This window comes from Peromyscus eremicus, chromosome 22 (genome assembly GCF_949786415.1).
Source record: "Peromyscus eremicus chromosome 22, PerEre_H2_v1, whole genome shotgun sequence".
In the NCBI taxonomy this organism is placed as follows: domain Eukaryota; kingdom Metazoa; phylum Chordata; class Mammalia; order Rodentia; family Cricetidae; genus Peromyscus; species Peromyscus eremicus.
Genome location: NC_081437.1, coordinates 37,111,245 through 37,137,032, shown reverse-complemented (window position 1 = coordinate 37,137,032; position 25,788 = coordinate 37,111,245). Strand labels below are relative to the sequence as shown.

General features: G+C 45.1%; 1 protein-coding gene across 2 annotated transcripts in view; it reads right to left on the bottom strand.

The window, feature by feature from the left end:
* Mboat2 (membrane bound O-acyltransferase domain containing 2) overlaps positions 1-25,788 on the bottom strand; it is a 129,668-nt gene that overhangs the window by 83,059 nt on the left and 20,821 nt on the right. For both annotated transcript variants that reach the window (XM_059248193.1, XM_059248194.1), the window contains exons 2-3: positions 6,130-6,275; positions 795-872 (exon numbers count right to left, since the gene is read on the bottom strand). In XM_059248193.1, the coding sequence (XP_059104176.1) occupies positions 795-872; positions 6,130-6,275 (224 nt within the window). The remainder of the gene's footprint in view (positions 1-794; positions 873-6,129; positions 6,276-25,788) is intronic.

Below are 25,788 nucleotides of genomic sequence, written 5' to 3'. Positions count from 1 at the left end.
AAACCCAGGATGTATGCCACGTCACACGTCACTGTTACAGAATCACCAGGAGAAGGGTCTGCAGGCAGACTCTGTCCTGGGTTTTCCATGGAGCACCTGTGACGTAAGGCCGCTCCCGCTGCCTACCTAGCTACTCAGCTCCGGCTGTGCATCTCACAGTTGCTTAAGTCAATACTCACTGACTCAGGAAACATTCACTGACGTTGACTACACACCAAACACTGTTTCGGGGGGCTGGTTACCTCTCAGTGTGGCCCTACTTTCAGGGTCCCTACCTTGAGAAACCGCTTCCACCTCTTCTGTGTGCAAGCCAGGAATAGGGACCTTGTTTCCTTCCCAGAGTTCCCATTAATTACTCAGTCCTAAACTTACCTTCTAAATCTCCATCTGGTCACGTTAGTTCTGCTCTCTACTGCTAATCACCTGGAGACTAAGCCAGAAGCTGTTAAACGGACAATCCTGCCCTCAAGCGTGTATCTGGAAACACTGATTTTTGTCACAAATCAGGGTTCTCCTGGTGCCTAAGGGGTAGGAGCCAGGGGTGGGGCTGAACATCCCACAGTGCAAGTCCTTCGTGTCAAAGACTCACTCATCCTTAAATGTCAGTGGTGAGCTCTGGAACTGACTGTGTAGACAGGAGAGGAATGCACATCAAGATCTTATATTGTGCCACTTCCTAAGAAATCATCCTGCTTCAGGAGTACTGCGGGGTAATAAATATGACTATTATTATTTTTGATCAGACTCTACTCAAGGGAAAGGTGTTTTTCTGTGTGAACACGGTCAATACTCACTGATGCATGCTCTCCACTCCAGCTATGATCATGATGCAGTAGGAAATCCCACTTTGTACAAGGAAGTGTAAGGCATACCTACAAAAAGTGAGAATGTATTAGAAGCAGCCACAACCATCGAATTCAAATACTACAGGTAGAAAAGTACTTAAGGTAACCTAGAACGTCCTCATACAAAAAAAATAACTAAACCTTCCCAAGCCCACATGACATTCTGCAAACACTGGGGACAGGGAGCCCAAGCTTCAGACCAACGGAGCTGGATAAACAAAACCAACCTTTACAAGCCCAGCCCGAGGCCCCAGCATTCCACATAACCTAGCAACAAAAAAGCAGTGTGGGGCCCTGTGGACTGAGGATGGCCACCTTCTTCGTGAGACGAGGAACAGTAATTTTAAAAGGAGTAATAAACACGGATTTCAGAAAGTCCTGGCAGAATCTGCGATCTCCCCAAACTTCTCCAACACCAGCTCTCTACTTTGTGTTTACCTTTTTAACAGTGTCATTCACAAAACAAGTTACTAAAAACACCCAAATCTATCCTCAAAGCACAGTGGTCAAGTCAGATGAACTTCCTTCTACAAAGCCAATAATGTGCTATGATATATTTGCTGGTTGGCACGCCAGTTCTTTCTAATACCCCAATACAGAAATCACCATTTAATGACTAAAGTAATGTATCTACTCACTTCACAGACTTCAGGCCAAATATGATTTGGACCTCTGGGACTCAACTCAGCCCAAACCATCCCTGAGATCATACCTCACATATGTGCATGTGTGCATACACACACTTGCCCTCTTTCAACTCCCCTTTCTGATGGCATGATGGCAAACTTTTGCAGCTATATACAAATTATTAAGCTCTTAGTATACAATTAAAATTACTTTTTAGCTTCATCACAGACTATCAGATAATATGAATGTGGAAACACTGCTTACACATTTTTCTACAGACATATTACAAATAAGGAGTAGGCTCCAAGACAGATCTGTAGGACCCACTATACAGACTAGGCCAGGCTGCATCTCCACACACACACACACACACACACACACACACACACACACACTCCACCCACACACACACACACTCCACCCACACACAGGTATACATACACACACTACAAACACACATCCAGAAACCAGTGACCTGGAATGCTGCTATAATCAGAAGGCTATGAGGAGACAGGAAAACATACACAAATATAAATAAAAACAGAATGAAACTTCAAAGCAATTAATTGAAATATCATCCACCTATTTACTGTCAACACCAACAGTTCACTAACAGACCTTTAGGTACGTTGTTGGGAACTACTAGGTACCTTTAAGGACTTTTAATACTTCAAAGTATCTTCAACAAGGTGGAGGAGTGTGTCTGATTGAGGGTTACTGAGGAAAGTGTTTCCTTTTCCAGGTCAGTTTCCTTGGGACATAAAGACTTTGAAGTCAACAGTAAAACTCCTCAAACACTGCCAGCCCTCGTGGCTTGACAGCATTCAGGCTCCCACGCCTGGCATGCTCAGCCGCCTTTTGGGTGTGAGGTAACAACCTGCCACGCTAGTCTCTGCTGCTGTGGTAAATCAAGCTTCGAACATTGACCCGCTCTGGATTCATCTGTTTTGTGAACTCCGCAATTAGCAGCAGGTCCCTACTCTACTCAGACATCCCTTCCACTGCCCCTCACTGAGTACCTCACATGGCATCATTAGTATCACGCACACAGGAAGCATACTCTAGCCACTTCAAGTGTTCGGGATTACGCGGTAACACATGGAAAGTCTAGAGAGAGGCGCAGGAGTGTTGCAGAATATTATTTTAAGATGTGTTACATTCGCTTATGCTGTGGAACATTTGTTTAATGATGTAAAGATGTGTTGCATTCTTTTACATTGCATTTGTTTAACTCTGTGAAGCTGTGTTACTGTGCCTGTCTAAAACACCTGATTGGTCTAATAAAGAGCTGAACGGTCAATAGGGAGGCGGGAGAAAGGATAGGCGGGGCTGGCAGGCAGAGAGAATAAATAGGAGAAATCTGGGAGGAAAAGATCAAGGATTGAGAAAAAGGAGGAGAGGAGGATGCAAGGGGCCAGCCCCCCAGCTACACAGCCAGCCACGGAGTAAGAAGTAAAGAAAGCTATACAGAATAGAGAAAGTTAAAAGCCCAGAGACAAAAGGTATAATTTAAGAAACGCTGGTATAATTAGGAAAAGCTGATTAGAAATAAGCCAAGCTAAGGCCGGGCATTCCTAAGTCGTAATAAGACTGCGTGTGATTTATCTGGGAGCTGGGTGGCGGGCCCCCAAAAGAGCAAAGAGTTAAAACAAACAACTACACAGGAGTAAGAGGCTAATTCGGAACTATATGGAAAAGGGTGACAAAGAGATTGGATAAACTGAGAGATGCCCGCCCTAACCAACTGGATAATGGTGGTACATACAGTCTGAGCATCTCTAACCCACAAACCCACTCAAAAACTTCCCATTCCGGAGTGTCACATAATGCATGCTTCTTTATGACAGACCTCCAACCAGTCAAATCTACACAAACAATCCAAAGTCAGACACTTCTAATCCCAACTTTAGAGCAGAGACACTCCCCCTGGAACCAACAAACGCCTGAGTCTGCGCCCAGCCCTGCTCACGCTAACAAGCACTGTTTGTGCTACTCCCCTGGACAGTTTCTACTACATTTTGTCTGTTGGTGCTGTTGTGTGTACACATGTGTGTGCATGTGCACGTCTACATCCCTTTGGAAGTGCTGCTGTGTGTGTCCATGTGCACGACCACATTCCTCTGGAAGTGCTGGTGTGTGTCCATGTGCACACCCACATTCCTCTGGAAGTGCTGTTGTGTGTGTGTTCATGTGCACGCTCACATTCCTCTGGAAGTGTTGTGTGTGTGTGTGTCCATGTGCACACCCACATTCCTCTGGAAGTCAGAGGACTACAGGCAGGATTCAGTTCTGTCCTTACACCACTGGGTCCTAGAGATCAAACTCAGGTCACCAGGCTTGGCGGCAAGCACCAAAGATAATTGAATGAATAGTAATTGTTATAAGGAGCTTGTAGGCACCAAGAAAAATGGGAAGGGGCAAACAGAAGTAGGTGAAGTGAGCAATTATATTTACAGAGCAAATATGTCCTCCAAAGGAAAGTGGTAAAAATCAGTGATAGAATTGCCTGAGCCAAAAAAAAAAAAAAAAAATTCAAAAAACAAAAAAGCACCAATAAATGCAAAGCTAAAGAATAAACAATACTTACCATTAACTAATTCTAACTAATAACTAGAATTCCAACTAAGAAGAAGAAGAAGAAGAAGAGGACGAGGACGAGGACGAGGTGGAAGAGGAGGACGAGGAGGACAAAGAGGACGAGGTCGAAGAGGACGAAGAGGTGGAAGAGGAGAAGAAAGAGGAGGAGGAGGAGGAAGAGGAGGAGGAGGAGGAGGAAGAGGAGGAGGACGAGGAGGAAGAGGAGGAGGAGGAGGAGGAAGAGGAGGAGGACGAGGAGGACGAGGAGGAGGAGGAGGAGGAGGAGGAGGAGGAACCCAATGAAGTAACTAAGTCTCTTGCTACCGTATGTAACTTGAAACTCAAGACAACGTAACCTTGAGCTAAAGCCTGGTAACTGTGATTGTGTTCTAAGTATCCATGAAGATTTAACACGGTAAAACACCTCAGCCAAGGACAGCCCAGCAGAGACTCGCTCACTCTTCCCCCACCTCACCCTCCCTGCCCAGTGCACCCACCTGCTTTTCCACAGAGCACAAAGCCAAGGGGGCCTCCAGGTCAATCTGAGCTAGATGTGTTCTCCACTCCTTAGGAAAACATGCTATACACACACACACACACACACACACACACACACGGGGTACTCAGCTATTGAAGAAAGAATGTATACATTGACATACACTTCAATGTGCTCTAAAAATGGGGGGAAGATAAAATAAGAAGGGTGAGATGTTAGTAATTGTTGAAGCTGGGTAACGAAGGAATTACATCCATCCCATTAGTCTATGCTGGAAAAGTTCTATGATGTTTAAGAACATCCACTACCTCCCACAAGTCGAAATAGAAACCTCAGGAAACTTCGATGATATACACTGAATGCCATCCAAGAAGTTAAAAGGCCCATATACTTCGATCTTAAGACATCCTGGCAAAACTACAACATTACATACACCCATCACAGGCAAACAGTACGTGGGCTATCAGAGAGCCAGCCAAGGGCGATATGGTAGAGATGGAATAAATTATGCTGTTGATTGCTTTGTGGTAGACATGGATAAATTATACTCAGGTGATTTTCATGAGGTCCTAGGAAACATTTGCAATTCCTGGAGGCAAAGGGCCGATTAAGAAATACCAGGAGTGTAGCCTTGAGCACACTGTTAACCGAAGAGTGGCACTGTTATCCAGCCACCACGGAAACCTCAAGAGTACAGATCGAGTGAGTACACATCCAGCTCTCTCACAGCCTTCTCAGCGCCAACAGGAGCCTGCAGAAGAGCAAGCCCAGAGTCCTCCCTCGTCTGCAAATGGTGGGCACTCAGGAGTCTCTCCCAGGAGGGAAATTTGTGAGTCACCAGGAAGCCCTTCGATACAGAGTCTCTGCTGCCTTCCCAAGAGTGACTGAGCACCTTCCTGCCCTGCTCTCCTCATTCAGACGTGCCCACAGGTGCCAAGAAGCAGCTCAGGCAGCGCTCCAAACTGTAAGCTCTCAGGCTAGCCCAGCGAGGAAGACGGGGGCTAACCACACACATGCACGTGCGTGCATGCACACACACATACCACAACACACCATGCACACCACACACACACACACACACACACACACACACACACACACACACACACACACACACGTTTGAAGGATCCTGAGTAGAAACTTTTCTCTCTTCATTTTTTCTCCACCGAGAACAAACAAAAGCCTTTTCATGGCTCATAGTATGAGCGTCAAACAGGCTTTCCCAGAGCCAGCAGCACAGAGAAAACCCAAAGGGACAAACAACACACCATTTATTGCTTGTTTCAGCATAAAGTATTTTCAAGATGGGTGAAAAGAGCTACTTAACACCAGACTGTCTCTGTAAGTCCTCCTTGTGCCCCGTTCATAAATTATAAACAGTAAATCTTCCCTACGACAAAGCTCGAGAGATTCCCATTCCCAATCCATTGTTTCTGGACTAAAAGTAAAGATTTTGAAAGTTAGCCTTGAAAGAAAACTTTGTAAGTTTCAAAACAAAATCCTATATAATGTATCCCTCTACACACTCAATTCTCAAATATACCTAACAGCGTTCATTTAAACATGATCAAAATAATTACTTACCATCCAAAGCAAAAAAATGCAAGATAAAGGCCCAAAAGGGTAGCAACTACGTGTCTGATAAAAGAGCTAGTTTTGCTTGAATGTAGGTAAGTTCGAAACCAAACGGCTGCTAACAAGGCAAAGAGTTGGCACACTACAAAGTTGACCTGTAAAGAAAAATTAAAATTGTGTGTTAGCAACAGACTGGAATTCTTCAATGTTACATTTAAATTCTAAAGACAAAAATACCACAGTTAATATAAAACGAAAGTTCTTTTCATTTACAAAAAACCCCAAACCAATAAATGGGGCATTTCCCAGGGAGGAGCTTCAAGGTTAAGTGATGGGTCAACACACATTTCCTGCAGGACACCACACAGGAATGGAAAGCACGGGGCACTCTGGGTTAAGGGACAGAGGAACCTGTTTAGATGGCTCAGGTTTTAACAACTGGTAGGAAAGTAAAGCTCCAAGTTTCCCACAATGCTCAGGGCAAGCTCCCCTAAGTCCCCAGAGGCTACAGATTCAGTGGGATGGGGACACGGGACTGTCCATGGAGGTGGGAGCCTAGTGGACTGCTGCAGTCTAAACACCACCACTACAGCAAAGGTAAAGGGCAGCAGGTAAGACACAGAGCCCCGGATGTGTGCTGGGCGGGGATCCCACACCTTCCCAAGTCTAGCAGGGCTACCACTGAACTCTCCACGGTGCTCAGAACCACGTTCCTCACAGGCAGAGGCAAGCCTGAGGCTGCTCGCTCTCCACCCACAAGGCCTGAGAACAAGGGTCTCTTGTGGAATGTGAAGGCGTCAGGAAAGCTGCCATTCTCTCTGACAAGACTCATTCTCATGAAATGTGCAGGAAAATCCTTCAAGAAGCCTGTATATAAAGCTCCCTCTCCCTGCAGTACAGACGAGCAGGCTCTTCCTTACTGTGAAGGGAACAGCCCGCCCTGCTGTGTGTTGTCTGAGACCACTGTCCTCTGAAACGCATTCGGTGCAAGACAAACATCTTCCTAGCAGGTTCTAGCACCTGCTTCTCCTCAAGTTTTAACTGTGTTTTTAAATTAGCCAAAAGTAAAGACATCAGAAAAACTACTCTTCTTGACACTAATGACTAACATCTATTCACATGATTCCTAGACCTACAAACCTTCAAGAACTTCAATCTTTTCTCTCAAATATGTCTTCATTAGACAAAAAAATTATAGAGCATTTGCAACAGAAACAACACAAGCAGGCTGGAAGCCAAGTCTTGACCCTCTCCCAGGGTAACCAGCCTCTAACAGAAAAGCATGCAGACACAGGAACACTGGCAGACGTCAGAGCGCCTTTAGAAGCTGCACAAAAAGCGTTTCAAGAACAGGCTTGGAGGCGAATGTCAAAAGCAGGTGACAAAAGGACTGGATGGCCGGGACAGTAGTCCCCGGTAGTCCCCAGTAGTCCCCAGGGCCGGCACAGCGCCACCACCCGAGGGCTGTTTTCTCCGCTGCTCACCCTCTTCTCCTTTCCCGTGTTTATATAACAGAAAGGAAGTGACGACTGTGATAGAAGCATCCTATGAAATCTTACAGACTTTTTGTAATCACCTACTCTTAACGCCATGGTCTTTCACATCAAGGACATTGAGATCAGGCCTCACTCCACACAATCACAATTTTTGGCACACAAGACTATATTTTTTTTTAAAAAAAGTGTCCAGTACAGATTCCTGTAACCCAAGAAATCAGAGTGCCATGCTGACCACTAAGGGAAAAGGCATCCTAAGGAACAAGCGTCTTAGGGACAAACCGGGGCATCAGGGAGACGAGGGGCGAGCTCAGCAAGGGCACTCTGGATGTACGCATTTAATAACCATATGAAAAGTTTGAAAACGTCTTAATAAAGAAGGCATTGTGACCCCTCCCCCCACCGCCTTGGAAGGGAACAAAGTAGAAACAGTGTACAGGCTGCTGTTACAATCCCCAGGGCCAACAGAGAGCCTAGATTGCTGGGACAGTTGGGACATGTGGGACCAATCAGATGTCAGGATAGGCTAAGCCATGAGAACCTGAGAAAAGGCAAGAGCCATTGATTGGTAGGAGATGACAAGGTCAGTCAAGACCAGGAAACAGGATTGAGCAGTCTGGGGGAAATGAATCCTACACCTTCTGCATGTGTGGCTTATATGGGCTCATGCACGTAACCAGACATGGTTCAGAAAGGTCTAGATCAGTGGTTCTCAACCTTCCTAACACTGCGACCCTTTAATACAGTTCCTCGTGTTATGGTGACCCCCAACCATAACATTATTTTTGTTGCTACTTCTTAACTGTAATTTTGTTACTGTTACAAATCATAATGTAAAGATCTTTGATTTCCATAGTCTTAGGCAACCCCTGTGAAAGGGTCATTTGACCCTCAAAGGGGTCGCAACAGACAGGTTGAGAACCACTGGTCTAGAGCCTTGAGGCAAATGTGAGTCTGAGAGCTGGACACAGCTGGGAGAGAGCTACAGAGAGACAAGATGGCACTGAGCAGGACCCTGAGTCCTGCAGCGCTAAAGGACCCCAGCAGCGGAAAAGCAAGCAGTCTTGGGAAATGTAGAAGGCGACCCAGGACGCAGGTGCAAAGAGGCTGTGGCTGCTGTCACTGTAAGGGCGGGGCAGCAGTTCCCAATCCCAGCAGATCTCCACTACTCTCTGAGAAGTGTCTTTCTCCCAGTCACTCACCCTTTTCCCTAGCATAAAGTTCAAACTGGCTGTCTAATTAAGTAACTACTGCTTTACTGGTGACCTTGGCAAGAGTCGCTGAAAAAGCCGCAGAGACAGATTTTACAGTCAGGAAACTGTCTCACTATTTAGGTGACGTCACTAACACCGCAGTGTAAACCCATTCACTCCCCACTAGTCGTCCGGATAGCTGTGCCCGGGAAGATGCACGCGATGTGGTCCTGCAGGGAAGAACAAGGTACGGCACAGTCCCAGAGTGGATCTGAGTGGAGCAGCTGAAGTTCAGGAGCGGGGGTGGATAGTCCTCCCCTGCACAAGGGGATCCCAGGCATCCCTGGTACAGAAACGCTGGGGCACACCCGTGAGATGGGCACTCAGAGTGTGGGAACCCCAGAAGAGAAGGCAGAAACACCCCTGAAAACCACAGGACATCACCATGGAGAGATGCAGATTATTGCTTCTCTGTCAGAAAAGACCGGAGGACACAAACCCATCCAGACATTCAAACCATTCTTTCCAAAGGCCTGAACGTAAAAACTTCCCCAACAGACACTGTCTTAGTCATCCTTTCACAGATGGGGAAGGCTGGAGAGGCAGAGTCCTGGGGAGGAGGGGAAGGTGGGAAAGTGGGTGTGTCCGTGAATGGTCCAACACAGTAACAATCCACACTACCCATCACACACTGCCTTCTGAACTCAGCCCCCACCACCACCCCACCTCCCCGAGGCCTCAGAAGAAGGAGCTGTTCCCCATATCGTACTCAACCAGCTGAAGTTCTGAGCTCGAGATCACACAAACTACGGGGCGATACCCAGGGTCCAGTCAGGGTCAGCCGCTGCTGTGCTGGCCAGACTCTGCTTTCAGAGTATGTCTGAAGGTCAGTCTCAACTGCCACAGGCAGGGTTCCGAGACAGACAGACAGACAGACCTTGCCATCATATCTCACTCAACACTGGAAAAGCTGCTTTAGGGAGATGTCAGACATAACCCAAGGTATCTGATGTGGCACCTAGGGTACACACCTGTAACACCAGCACACCTACTAAGGTGGGAGGGCTGTGAGCCTGAGGCCAGCTTGGATACACAATGAGCTCTTGTTTAATATAGAGAAAGAAAGAGGGAGGGAGGGAGGGAGGGAGGGAGGGAAAGGAAAGAAAGAAAGGGAAGGAAGGAAGGAAGGAAGTTGGTAGTTGGTGTACATTTGGCTTGGAACAGGTCAACTTTTCATACGTGCTTTCTTCTAAAACAGAAAAGTTTAGAATAAAAGAACTTTAATTTTCTTCTTTTACTTTTTAAATATTTATTCTTTCTCTCCTCCTTCTCCCCGCCACCCCCCCCCCCCCCCGTCCCTGTGTATACATGTGCCACAACAGGCACTGGAAGTCAGAGGATAGCTTATGGGGACCTGGCTTTCTTGACGGCCCTTAAATGTATCCTAAAACTATTAAAGCCCAAAGTTAACACCATCTGTCTTTCTCTTCAAAACAGAATTACCCATCTCGGTCTATGTGCTATTTGATTGTTGTTGTTGTTGTTTAATAAATATTTCTAATACTCTCTAAGATACTGCAAAATCACAGAAAAGCAAGTCACTTATCAGGACTATTATAACCCATACAAGAAAACTGGACAAATGGCAGAGACAATTTATAGATGTCATATCCAATACAACTCTGAAAATTTCTTAGCTGTAAGGGGCACAAGTTAACCCATTAGTGAGGCACTGTATTCCAACTCTTAGTGGAGACAGACAGGTAGCTGGAGCAGTGTGCTACTTCAGGAACAGAACAACCAGGTCCAGCTCTGCCTTTCTGTCTGCAATATCCCAGAAATGATGAGGCACAAAGGCTTCCATGCCACTCCGTGATCAGACATGGAGGGATGATGACTAGACGTTCCGTCTTAGAAATGGCTTGTTACTGCAGCAAATCCTAGCTCATCCTGACTAGATGTGAAAATTAACACCACAAATATACATCCTAGATAAGGATGTAAGAGAATATAGCTTATCTAATAAAAATAATAATTTAACAATGCAATGTATAGATAAAACAGATTGCTTATATAAATACTTAAAGCTTCTATGTAACAAAAATTGCACACTGTAAATGACAACGTAGAAAAAAAGAGTATTAAAATACACTCCTACACTCCTGCCGGCCATGTGGACAGTGAGACTGGAGGAGCATCAAGGAGGGCAGCCTGGGCTTCACAGTGAAATGTCTCAAAAAAGAATTAAAATAGATATACAGAGATATTAAAAGATGGTAGGGGAAAGAAGTCATTCGGAAGAAGAACCTAGCCCACAAGTCATGAAAATACACCACAAATTAGATGTTATTGAATGTTCTTAATGTGGCATACATGATCTGTATGTATTACAGAGCAGAAGGCAAGCTGGTCGATGCATATGCATGCAGCACTAACTGTGGATCTCTACGTGATCCAAGCCTGCTGTGTACTACGCGTTAGACATTTCTGTCGTCACCATAGAGTCTATGCCCATCTGCCACACCACTAACAACAGGGAGCTCAACCACCACCAAGTGGGCAGCAGGCACTCTTATTCCAGAGCCCATGCTACCAAGCATAGGCTATTCTGTTTCCACATGCTGCAGCCTAGAAAAAGTAGGCATCAAGACATTAGATGAAAGAGGGAATGGAGAAAGACTCGCTATGCCCCAATATGTGCACGCTTACACACACAATAAAGCCTCTTGTGCAAAATACTCCTTCCCAACCCCGTCCCATCCCGTCCCTCACCAGTCTTAGGATGGCTGTGGTACTCCCCTGTGTATCCACACTTTTTATGCATGTTTCTATTTTCTATTGCTTTGCATGTCTAACTCTCTACATGGTAAAAGCAAGGCTGAGCCCCTGAAGTTGCCCTTAAGACTTCGTTTCTGACGTCCATCTGAATGATGCACACACTGCAGAGGTTCCACTGTGGGACTTTGTGGATGCAGTCACAGGTAAGGGTCTCCCACTGAACTACATATGGCCCAATTGCTCTCCTGAGCAGCTCAGGCCTGCTCAGGCGCCCACTCAGCAATCGAGTGCCACCGCTCCACACGCCTGACAACATTTGGTACCGGCAGACTTTGCATTTTCACCAAGTTAGAAAATGGAAGATTTTAATCACTACTTTTTAAGGCTGTCATTTTTTCATAGATCTGTTGAACACTAAGCTTCCACTTGATAACCTCTTCCTATTTTTCTAGTGGGTTTGATTTTCCTGGTGGCTTTTTCTCTCCATCTGAATCGGCTGTTTTGCAGACAGCATCTGTCAGTCTGTGGCTGGCCTTTTATCGGCATCTGTGGCTCCTCCGTAACAGCTGGTTTCCTCCACGGCACATGTGGTCTTTAGCTTTTGACATCACACACAGAACTGCAATACCTGAATGTGTGATGTGCATCTGTGCATGTCTTGAGTTGTTTTTAAAAGGAAAGCCAGAAAATAGTTGATGAAGCAGAAAATAAGTTGCTGAGTGAGAGAAACCAGAAATCTGAGTGTTGTACTTTGGGCATTAGCATGTTTATCTGTTTCCTACTGGAACCGTCTTAACGCTCCCAGAGCCGCAGCCCGATTCTAAGTAGAACAAACATCATATTGCGTTCACAACTCCAGTTTTCCTTGACGGTCAGTGGCATCTCCACTTAAAGAAAACAGCAAACGTGGCAGATTCCAGATGTGCTTCTACCGCTGGGTTCCCAAAATGAACCTTTCTCCATTTCTCATCAACTAAAGGTACACAGGCTTTAGAGTGTGAGTGTGTGTGTGTGTGTGTGTGTGTGTGTGTGTGTGTGTGTGAGAGAGAGAGAGAGAGAGAGAGAACACATAGTCACATTCTGTTTGAACAACAGGCTGCATTTGCTCTTTTTGAGCTTTTTTAAAGTTTATTTACTAGAAGGAGGGGGAGGGTTTCCTGGGTGTTCAAAATTCATAGCAAACAATGCACTCACCACAGCAATTTTCTAGCATGCTTACATCATTCACTTTGATAGCCAGGAGCCACACGTAGCCATGAGTGCTTATCTGTGGCTACTCTCTGAACTACGATGGGTCTTAAGTGCAAATATGCACCAGACTTCAAAGGCTTAGTATGAGCAATTTCTTTAATGCCAAGTATATAATTAATAATTTTATAAACAAGAATAACACCATATGCCTATAGTTCTAGCACTTGGGAGATTCGGGCAGCAGGATTGCTTGAATCCCAGGAGTTCAACCCTAGCTTGGGCAACATAATGAGATCCAGTTCCAAAAGAGCAGTAATAACTGTATACAGAACACACTGAAATAATGTTTTGAGCATGCTTGTTAAAGAGAAGATCGCCAAGGCCACCGACTTCAATGAGATGCCCTGTTCTAATGTTACTTTGTAATAATATGAAGGGGTTGTATGATACACATTCTCAGTCCCTCCACATGAACAGTATTTGTAAGACTCTACACTGGTGAGAAGAAAGAAAAGGAACCAGGCAGACAGCCAAGGGCCAAAGGTCAAGGGTGCTCCCCAGGCTCCCAAGACAGAACATCTTCAGCTTTGGGAAAGCTGTGCTCAGCTCCATCCAGTACAGCTAGTACAAAATCATCCGCTGGAAAGTCACAGAGAGACTCTTGAATATTCCTGTGTTTGAAATGGGACTGAATTTTTTTGTATAACTTCTCCAGGTAAAATTCATGGGCAGCTAACTGTAAAACAAATGTTCTTTTCTGCCAACAGTGTGCTTTGACTCAACCTCATATTCAAGCAGAAATGATGGAGCCCAGATACGAAGAATCTTTAGGAGTCGATACTAGCTAAGCCCTAAATAAGACACCATTACCCACCCACCACATAAGCCAGACTTCAAAGCCTGGCAATACCAAGTGTAGACTTCAATGTCTGAGTAATGGGATTTCTCACACATGGTCAACATCAACATGAGAAAACTACTTGGCATTTTCTTATAGATTTAAGGACAGTCTACCTACAGCCAGCCACTCCACTCCTTACGGGTAGAACATTGGCAGTGAATAAGATAGAAACAATGTCCAAGCGTACTGTGATACATTCACCCAATGGGAAACTAGACAGAATAACGGAAGGAACAGCATAAACAGCCTCTTACAGGAACACGCACTGAACTCAACATATACTGCAAACACTCTATGCTTCTCCCAGAATCCCCTTGGCTTACAGGCAAGCTTCTAGAGAGCAGGACTGTGCAGTCACCATCCCAACTTCTCTCGCAAACCCCACAAACAGGAGCTGAGTGAAGCCGTGACACTGTCATCACCAGTGGGGAGTCTCACTGTTAGGACCCTGGACCCTCTGAGTGACAGACACTCAGAATTTCTCAGCCTCAGCTGGGCGGTGGTGGCGCACGCCTTTAATCCCAGCACTTGGGAGGCAGAGCCAGGCGGATCTCTGTGAGTTCGAGGCCAGCCTGGGCTACCAAGTGAGTTCCAGGAAAGGTGCAAAGCTACACAGAGAAACCCGGTCTTGAAAAACCAAAAAAAAAAAAAAAAAAAAAAAAGAATTTCTCAGCCTCCTTTCAGACACCTAACACCCAGCTCCAGAGTCACCTCTGAGACATCTTCCTGGAGACAAATGCTCTTCTTGGTGGCTCCACAACACCAAGGGTACAAATGTGCGTATGTGTCTGCATTCTCCACACCGGTGCGGAGGAAACACTAAGACTTTCTTGCTGAGGAAATGACACTATCGTCTTCTGAAAGGATACAAATTAAGCCTCAGCATCTTTCCAGAGGGGAATTACTGAGAAACCTGAAAAACACAGTATGGTTTTCCACCATAGGCCAATTACCAAACGCCATTTGGAGAACACCATTTCCACACTCCTTGGCTTTGTCAAGTTCATGTAGATACTAGTCTACTAAGGAAAAGTGGGTCTTTCTATGTTTTGTTATAACTTTTTTTTCTTTTGTTTTGTTTTTTGAGACAAGGTTTCTCTGTGTAGTCCTGGCTGTTCTGAAAAGTTCTATGTAGAGCAGGCTGGCCTTGAACTAACAGAGATCCACCTGCCTCTACGTCTCGAGTGCTGGAATTGAAGGTGTGCACCACCACACCTGGCCCACAACTTCTAAATTATAAAATACCAATATATAGTTTTCTTAAAGTCATAATTGAACTCTATACTAACTGTGTTTTAGGAATATAAAATGTTGACTAGTAATTTTTTACTTCTTTGACAGCAGGTCAACATTAAGAGTCACTAAAAAGATTTTTTTTTTTAAGTTCTAAGGAAATAGAAAAGAAAAGAAAGAATGGAGCTAGAGATTAAGTTAAGATTGCTTGCTGATCTTCTAGAGGACCTGAGTTCAGATCCCAGCAGAAATGTCAGGTGGTTCACAACCACCTATAACTCTAGAATAACAAAAAGAAATAATAAATCTAAAAGAATAATAAAAAGTTCAACGTCAGACTGGCTTTCAAATTTCTTGATCTGAATACATTATATAAATGTATGAAATTACCAAAGAATAGTAAAAAAAAAAATTCATTGTTAGACTTGCTTTCACATTTCTAGCTTTCCATATTACTAAATGACAGTCCTATCATATATCATATGTATGTATGTGTGTGTGTATATATATATATAGTACAAACAAGTACCAGATTCAATGTCACTAAGAATATACTATGACTCCACAAATACGGGAGGGAGGGAGCTCCACATAGACCCAGAATCAAAGTATCACATTCAACAATTTCAAACTTACAAATGATCGGAGGAAACAGGAAGTAACAGAAAATAACTAGCTCCTCGATGAAGCTTTTATTAAATATCACCCTGAAGACATTACGCTAACTCGTGCTGGTGAGCGTGTAATTGTCCCTGAGTGTTGTATGGAGTTACGGAGAATATCAGTTACAGGGTAACACGGGGAAGAAGGTAAGCGGGCAGCGTGGTGGTGCTGGCATCCAGCCGCCATCAACAACAATGGGCTCTTAGACAAGTCACTGATCTCGCTCAGATTCAGGGCAGAAACCAACGGCTTCCATGCCATAACAGCCAAAGAGAAAACATGATCGAAACTCAGAGTGTCACATGCAATGGTAACAAGAAATAGTAAACACAATCTTAACATAAATAGACAAACCTACATAGGCAAAATTGTAAATGCTTTAGGAAGAGATTTTTTAATGCATGAATATGCAAAAAGACACACGCTTCCCAGACAGGGAGACCCAGTATTATGAAGACATTAATTTCTCCCACATTAATCGTTAAATTTAAATCCAGTCAATAAATGCCAATAGGCTTTTATAAAAAAGAAAAAAAAACTGATTTTAAATTAATGAAGACCCATTAGACTTCCAGGAAATATAAAATGCACTTTCCCTTTCAGACATCAGAGTTCATTTTTTTTTAAGCTGGAATGATGGAGATCCCCAGCAGCCACATAAAAAGCCAGGCATAGCAGTGAATCCCAGGGCTGGAGAGAACTCACTCCACACCCCTGACTTCTATGTGCACACTGTGGTCACATGCTCCCCAAGCCTGCCCTCATAAATACATATAATACACACAAGAAACACTAGTGAATACCATTTTTAAATTTTTGTTGAGATAACTCATTTTATTTTATGTGTATGAGGGTGCGCTTGCATATATGTGTGCGCACCACATGCATGCCTGGTGCCTGCCGAGGTCAGAAGAAGGCAACTGATCCCCTGGACTGGTGTTAAGGATGGTTGAGTCAAGCCCAGGTCCCCTGCAAGAACAAGGGCTCTTCCCCTGCCCGAGGGAAGCCTTTTCAAGAGCTGTCAGAGTAGGCTACACCAACAGTCTACACCAAGTTCAAACTGAACATTCCCAGGGCAGTCCTTTGCTGCACCTACACCCCACTCTAGCTCACCACACCACCAAACCAGCCTCCCCTCCTTTCTCCCTGCTCCACACACAATTTACTGAAGGAAGAGAGAGGGATCAGGCCCCAGGAGTAGGCTCATAGCTAACAGCACAGTTAACTGGGCTGTTAAGAACACAACGGTACATAGCTCTCTCCTGTGGTTCTTACGGTCATAAAACTCAACCAGGTGCTTCAGAATTAGAAACCTGAAAAGAATGGGAAGCCAAAAGGCGGCAGCTGGTCAGCGTGCAGCAAGTTCCTTCAAACAGGCACAGTAGACACACGCCATGCCTCGGCACGGTTGGCCCTGCATCGCAGAACTGACATCAGAAAGGGAGCAGAGGACGAAAGAGGCCGTGGCAACTGCTCGGTCTTCCAGTGGGCGGGTGGCTGTTTTCAGAACTCAAGGGACAGGGGTCTGTTTGGCACACCTCTTGGGACTATTTCCTACCTCCCAAGTAAATGTCAACTACCCATCCTAATCCCACATTCACCGAACACACTGGCCCTGCTGCTCTCCCAGGGCCGGCCTGTGCCTTACATGAAGCATGAGAGAGGCACAGGGAGGTGAGAGGCCAGACCTAGGCAGGCAATAAACTCATCCGCGCTAGAGCAGATGTCCTTCAAAACAGCTGGACTGGGGAGAGACAGCTGGGTGGCTAAGAGCACTGGCTGCTCTTCCAGAGGACCTGGGTTTGATTCCTAGTACCCGCACTCCTCCTCAGGTCATTAACAGACAAGTTTCTGTATCTCTTCTCTGATCACGTGATAGAAACCAAAAAGCAATCAGTCTTTGTAAAGAACAGAACAGAAGCGGAAAGCAAGTGACTGAATCGAGATTCCGGAGATTAAAGGCGCTATCATCTACCCAACAGATTAATGAGGGCACATCTCAATCTCATCAAAGCCTCAACCAACTCTATGAGATCCCTGTGAACTAACGAAGGATTTACTCACACTCTCCTGGGAAGCTAAAAGGTTGTCATTCCCCGCCTTTCGACTATGAACCCCAAGTCAAAACAAGCATCACAGAGAATGCTGATGAAGAAGAGCGGGTCTGCTTCCTTCCGACCTGCCACGGCACTGCCACGCCTGGTCCAGCAAACGAGCTCACCAGCAGCTCACCTGTCAGCTGGAAAACAGGGATGAAGAGCCGCAAAGGAAGCCCCTGTTCATAAAAGAGCTAGTGTGAGTGGGTGTGCGCGTAAACGTTTGTCTCTCCAATGGTCACAAATAAGACCTGCCGAAGAGAAGTCCTCCAAAAATGTGACCAGAAAAGAAGTGTGACACCTTACCAGGAGAAAGGAATGAACTCATGACCCATACATAACACCACGGTGAGTCTCAAAACGATTATGTTGACCGAAAGAAGTTTTTTAAAGGCTTGTGAATGGCTTGGCAGGTAAAGGAACTTGTCGCCAAGTCTGATGGCCTGAGTTCCATCCCCAGAACCCACGTCGGGGAAAGAGAGAACCAACTCCCACAGGTTACCTTCTGATCTCCACAAACACACTGTGGCACACATGTACCCACACATGAGCAGGCTCATACACACACACACACACACACACACACACACACACACACAATAAATGTACAAAAAGAAGACATTCTTAAGAGTGGCTACTTTACGATTCAATTTACACAAATTTCTAGAACACACTAACTGATCTATAGCAGCAGAAGGGATGAGAGACAAGGAGAGAGGAGGAGATAGATAGATAGTACCAACAGACACAAGAAGTTCCAAGAGGAGACAGTACCAACAGACACAAGAAGTTCGAAGACCAAGACTTATTATCTTTAATGCGGTAATAAGTTTGATGGATGGATACCTATGACAAGCATCAACTTTTACACTGTTAATATGTAGATTACTTTGTATCCTCTACACATCAATTGGACTGTTTAAATATTTTTAAATAAAATCAATCCAAACAGATCATCCTTTGTGTTGAGCTGAAAACCGTTCAGTGCAACTGAAGTCAGTTTTACCTTAGGAAAAACATTTCATGTCAGTTCCACACTTCCCAAATAAGCAATTTCTAAAGGAACGCAGAGGGAGAACATCTAAATATCTATATTCTCCCCAATCATCATTTTCATGGTTTAAAGCTAGAAGCACTGAAGTGGAAATCCCCATCACTTCCAGTTTCTTAGAGGCTGCTCTCTCTGGAACTCAATGAGATCATCAGTTGGAGCTAACATATTACAGTAACTAGACAACTGTCTATATGACAAAATCCTCACTCTAAACTCTGCCATAAAAGAACCAGCCTTGGGCCTGTGAGATGGCGCAGGGTGCCAAGCCTTGCAAATTGAGGTTGATCCCTCAGGTCCCACGTGGTGGAAGGAGAAAACTCCCACATTTTTGTCCTGACCTTCACATGTAGGTGGTGGCATGCACATCACACACACACACACACACACACACACACACACACACACACACACAAACACACACACAAATTTAAAAATAAAATTTAAAAAAAGTCCAAAAATAACTACTTGCAACATCAACATTGCTGCTTTGATTTGAAATCATATTTCCACCAAAATAGCACCCGCTCCAAAATAAATCATGCCAATACAAAACCTGTTAGCTTTTTAAAATAAAGATGTATTTGTATTATTTATAACTGTATATATGTGTCTGTGTCTATGTGTGGATATGTCTGTGTGAGTGCAGGTGCCTGCAGAGGCCAGAGGTGTTGGATCCCTTAGGCCAGTGGTTCTCAACCTTCCTAATGCTGCGACCCTTTAATACAGTTCCTCATATTGTAGTGACCTCCAAACATAAAATCATTTTCGTTGCTACTTCATAACTGTAATTTGCTACTGATATGCAGGATAGCTGATATGTGACCCTGTAAAAGAGTTTGACTCCCCTCGAAAGGATTTCAGCCCATAGGTTGAGAACCGCTGCCCTACAGCTAGAGTTACAGGTAGTTGAGAGACCTCTCGAGTAGATGCTGGGAACTGAACTTGGGTCCTCTGCAAGAGCAGTATACTGTCTTACCCAATGAGCCCTCTCCCCATCCTCGTCTGTTAGCACTTAATGGTGATCTCAGATCCAAGACACTTCTGCATTTGGGATCCTTGGCCACTAAACGCATAATACACCTTAACAAATAATTCACACTGACCTATGTAAGTATTTTTAATTTTTCTTTGTTAATTTTAAAGTTTGCAGACATGCCCCCACCACCACCTTGCAAAGTCAAAACTGGTTACTTTGCCTCTTAATGTCACACTGTTAATAATCTTATAGTAAATCACTAAAATTGTCATTATAAATACACATTCATGAGGGTGGGGTTTTTTTTTTTTTTTGGTTTGGTTTTTTGAGACAAGGTCTCACTGTGCAGCTTTGACTGGCCTGGTACTGGCTATGTAGAACAGGCTAGCCTTGAACTCAGAGATCCAACAGCCGAGAGTGGGAATTTCTCTTTTATATACTGTATCTCCTAGCACCTATTCTTGGCACAGCATCAACGAGCAGATGTGTTGGTAAACAGTTGCAATCTCACGTTTTCTGTTCTCTTATGCAGAGCAACACACTGTTCCAAAGTTAGGGATGGGGGGTGGGGGGTATCTGCCAATGTAAATGGAATTTCTTCTTGCTATTGCTAAAAGGTAAATTAAGCATGAGCTCAACCACTATTATAAGTCACAGGCATTTGACTTCCAAATCACACAGCAACATGTGGCAAAGTGATAGCAAGCCATCAACACTGTCTCACATCTGGGGAGAGCTACACAGACCCTCCCAAGGAAGGTACGCCTAGAAGGCAAGACATCGGAGCTGCAAACCTCCGTACCCAGACTTGTCCCGGGGCTGCCTGCTCCAGCGCTAGGGTGAAAGCCACAGATGGAAGTCCATCTGCATCCCAGACTCCAGACTCACACCATCAAGGAGTCACACCAACTCCAAGGCGAAAATTAAACCATCCTGCACAGCTGATAAGGAGCCCCCCATAATTGTGTGGTCAAAGGTAGCAATCATCAACCGTGGAAAACTAGCTCAGTTTCCAGATGCATGGCGCAAAATCCATACTAATGAAAGCGAAAATGGTCGAGTTTGCAAACATTTTACTTTGATAGAGATTATCCTTCACACATAACCTTCTGCCTTGTGTTTCTAAGAAAAACGCAGTCCTTCTCAGAGACACTTCTGCTGAGACCCACACACATTACCGTGTACGCAGTAGGAGTGTCTCACATAAATGCCATCCATTACATCATGGTGGGCTAACAAGTGTCTAAAGTAGCCAGCCAGCTCAGGACACCTACGGGGCCATAAGCACGAATCCTTTCTCCAGCTCTCTGACTGAACAACCTCGGGCATGCTAACATCATGGTTTCAGAATCTGAAATCTGTAAAGAAAACAAAAACAAGCCCTAAGTACAAGCTAGAGTTTGACGTTTAAGAGTCCTTGGTGGAATAATTGGTGCTATTCAATGAGGTCTGAAGATGTGACGAAACAGCCCATTAATTTCCTAATTCTGAAGGTCACCATGACGAGGCAGAAGGGGGTACCCCTCTCAGAGTATCTGGCTAGGAGCTAAGCATGGTTAAGTACTACTGAGAATGTTGGGCCTTTACTGCCCACACCCTGTGAGGTGTTTCTCTCTTCAATGATCAAAGACAAGGATGAGATCTTTGACAGTTGAGAGGAAGCTGTCACTCTTAATCTTGTACTCAGCTGACTTGAGAAGAGCCGTCAATCAAGCAAGCTACTTGGTGACCAACTGGCCAGACTGTCATGGCAACCCGGCTGCTCTGAACACTTCACACAAGACCTGAGGACTTCTACCCCAGCTGCGAAAACCACTGCATCATGACTTCTGCTTCAGGAGACTTCGCTCCAGCCACAGCTGCTCCAGATGGCTCACACTGGCTCTGAGGGATTCTGACTGAGGCATAAGAAGCCTCAGGAACCTGTCGGTTTTCACCTGCACACACTGTGGCTCTACTCATCCAGGTCAAGACAACTTGTGCTTGCCAGGGTTTGTGATTGGTAGGATCATGAAGGCTGTGACTGGAAAAACTAGAAGCCCCACCCCTTTTGAGCAAGTAACAGAAATCCTGGGAATGTTCTCTCCTGTGTACTGTCCATCCACCCATCCACCCCACCCCGCCTCCTGTTGCAACATTAGATATCAACAAGTCTTTCCCAAAGTGGGCGCAGTGGCGCACGCCTTTAATCCCAGCACTAGGGAGGCAGAGGCAGGCAGATCTCTGTGAGTTCAAGGCCAGCCTGGGCTACAGAGCGAGTTCCAGGACAGCCAAGAATACACAGTGGCCCTGTCTCAAATAATAATAATAATAATAATAACTAGAACAAGTCTCTCAGGTGGTCTCTTACTCGCCTAGCTTTGGTCTTCAGCACAAAGAGCAGACAAAACTATGGGGTTCCCAGACCCTGGCGAAAGTGGGTGTCTACAATAGTTGAATTCACAGAAGCTCCGCAGAAGGGGGCTAAGGGTCAAGGAAATAAGCTTCCACCCAGGCAAAGCAACATCCAAATGTAGCTTGCTCCCAGGCCTCCCATTCTTCACCACTGTCCCTCTAGGAGAGAGAAAATGTGATAACCCACACACTCGCTGTCTCAGGGTTTCTCTGCTGTGCAGAGACACCATGACCATGACCATTCTTACAAGGAAAACATTTCATTGAGGTGGAGGCTTACAGTTTCAGAGGTTCAGTCCATTATCATCATGACGGGGAGCATGGTGGCGTGCAGGCAGATGTGGTGCTGGCTACATCAGAAGGCAACAGGAGGTGGTCTGTGACACTGGGCGGTATCTTGAGCATATGTGAGACCTCAAAGCCCGCCTTCACAGTGACACACTTCCTCCAACAAGGCCACACCTACTCCAACAAGCCCACTAATAGTGCCACTCCCTTTGGGGGCCATTTTCTTTCAAACCACCACACTGTCTGTCTTTGGAGCTCAGGAAAGTGTGCACACATTTCCTTGGATAAAAAGTGAATTTTCCCAACACCTTTGAGACATCTACATCAGACTCTAAATGCCCCCTGCTCAGCCGGTTCTATTAGCTGGACTTGTAGTCGGAAAGGCCATTGATGCAGACCCAAAGTTGCCCAAATTTTTTTTTCTTATTTTTATTTGTACTGTTCTCAGAAGGAAAAGAAAAATGTTGTTAGATTTTAGTCTTTTTCATGATTCTGATCAAATTAGCACAAATTCTTTATTCCATGAAACCAAACTCTTTCTCTGAAAGCACAATGGAATTATTTAAAGATAAAATGTGTAACCCCTAAATTCAATCTTGAGCCCTACCATACACCCTGACCCCAGAGTCACATCTTCAAAGGGTAACACATATCTGAAACTTAAAAACAGCCAAAGGGGACCACTTTCATACTGACTACTTCCCATGCTCCCAAGCCACCCTCCCTTAGCCCTACCCCATCACTAGCCCAGCCACTTAGGCTGAGAACCTGAGTGTAAAGAGCATTCTCGATTGTGCTTTTTCTGGAATTCAATCCATCAGTAAGTCACACCAGCTCTACCTTCAAGAGTACGTCTAGTGAGGCCACTTCTCAGAGTCATGCACTGTGCTCATCTTCTAGTCTCAGACTACAGCAACCACACCCCAACTGCTCCCCACAATTCCACTCTTGCCATCCACACACTTTAAAAGATTTTTTTATTTTATCCATGTGTATATGTGTAAGGCTGTATGAGTGTGCCACGTGTACCAGTGCCCGCAAGGGCCATAAGAGGGCACTGGATCTCCTGAAACTGGAGTTACAGGCACCCGAAAGCTGCCAAAAACAGTAAGTGCTCTTAACCGCTGACCTCTCTCTCCAGCCCCAACTACAACAGTAAAATTAGTTTACGTGTATGGGTGTTTTGCCTGCCTATATGTATGTATATATGCCTATATGTACCACATACATGCAGGGCCAATAGAGTCCAGAAGAGATGTAGGATCCCCAAGACAGAGTTGCCAATGGGTATGAGCTGCCATGTGGGTGCTGGCAATGGAATCCAGGTCCCTCTGCATCGGGTGCTTCTAGCCTGATTCATCTATCCAGCCTCCATCAACGCAATTTTTATAAAAAGATATTAACCACTTAAGAGCTGGAGGTAGGAGCATCAGGAATCCAAGGCCATGAGATACGTCTCAAACAAGCAAATAAAGCAAAAAAAAAAGAAATAAAGAAAAATACAGGGGCTGGAGAGATGGCTCAGAGGTTAAGAGCACTGAATGCTCTTCCAGAGGTCCTGAGTTCAATTCCCAGCACCCACATGGTGACTCACAACCATCTGCAGTGAGATCTGGCACCCTCTTCTGTGTACATAATAAATAAATAAATCTTTAAAAAAAGAAAAATACAAACATAAACCAGAGACGTGGACATCCAGTAGTTTAACCTATACATGGGCTGCTCAGAATGGCTTCTAATAAGTGCAACATGGGAGTAATAAAAGGCAGCTCCCCAGTAGGGAAATCAGACAGACTCCCTCAGCCAGGTGATCAACGTCAGCAGGGAGTAGTGACTCAGAATAAACCCACACGACAGATCAAAGAGACACTATCTTTCTGGTCTTCTCCCCAAACACCCAGAAGCCCAGACTAATCATGAGGCAAAACTTTAGACAAACACCATGTGAGGGATGGTCTACAAAATGCTGTCAGGTTCATCAAGACAACAGAAGCCTGAGGAATTGTCACAGCATGATGGTGCCTAAGGAAACATGACCCAGTGTAATATGGAGCCCTAAAAGAGACTCTTACACACAAGGTTTGTGTCCTCCTGAAAGTCACGCGCTGAAGCCCCAGCTTCCAGTATAACAGCATTTGGAAGGTAAATGGGCTTGTGAGGCTGGGGTCCTGGCCCGACTGGACTTCTTATTAGTCCTTATGTGAAGAACCTGGGGGTGTGAATCAGACGGCAGCATGCTTTCCAACATGCACAAAGCCCTGGGTTCAATGTCCAATACAGTCTAAACTAAGTGTTCTGATGCATCCCCGTCATCCCAGCACCAGGGAGCAGGAGTCTCAGAAGTTTAAGATCATCTTCAACATCAGAAGCTTGAGACCAGCTTGGGTTCCATCATCCTATCTCAAAGATGGGGGAAGAGATCAGACAACTTGCACTTCAGTGACGACACACTTAGGAAAGGCCAAATGGATCCCCCCAAAAAATGGTGACTTCTGAAAGTCAGGAAGAATCCCTCACCACTACAAACCATGCTGGTAACCTAGTCTCAGACTTCCACTTCAGGTACTACAAGAATACACATTTCCATTATTTAAGTCATGAGGTAGTTGCTATTACAGAATTCAAGCACCATGTCTAATATCTAAGGAAGATTCCAGAGACAGAACAGGTCGAGGGAATGACGGGGTGAGTTGAGATCCCCAGCTACAAGGGAGGCTAAGCAGGAGATCACAACTTCGCAACTAGCCTGGATAGTGTATTGAGATCATATCACAAAATCAAAACCAAAAAGACTGGAGATATAGCTTGGCGGTGTAGCCTAGCATTCATGAGACCCTAGGTTGAATGACTGAATCCCTAGTACATCTCCCCACATAGAGTTAGAGGCTGGGGAAGGAAGAGGAAGCAGTTAATATTGGCGACCATTGGGGTTGGAGATTTAGCTCAATGGTAGAGCGCTTGCCTAGCAAGTGCAAGGCCCTGGGTTCGGTCCTCAGCTCTAGGAAAAAAAAAAAAAAAAAAAAATTGGCGACCATTAGAAAAAGTACCGCCTTTAGGTTGGCTGGGGAGAATATGATTTAATGCTGCTATTGTTACTGAGACAGGACCTCACTGTGTGGTCTAGGCTGGCCTGATGCTGCAGATCCATCAGCCTCAGCTGATGTTACCCGTGTGAGCCCCCATCCATTCCCGGTGTGGCCTATACGATTTTCATGGTCATTGTTTCTCTTTGAGGAAAAACTTCCAAAGACTTAGTGTAGGCAGAGAAACAGGTTCTGACCTCAACTTATAAAGCCAACACATAATTCTTTAAGAGGGGGAAAGGGGCTAGAGAAATGTCTTCGCAGTCAAGAGCACTGGCTGCTCTTCCAAAGGATGTGGGTTCAATTCCCGGCACCCACATGG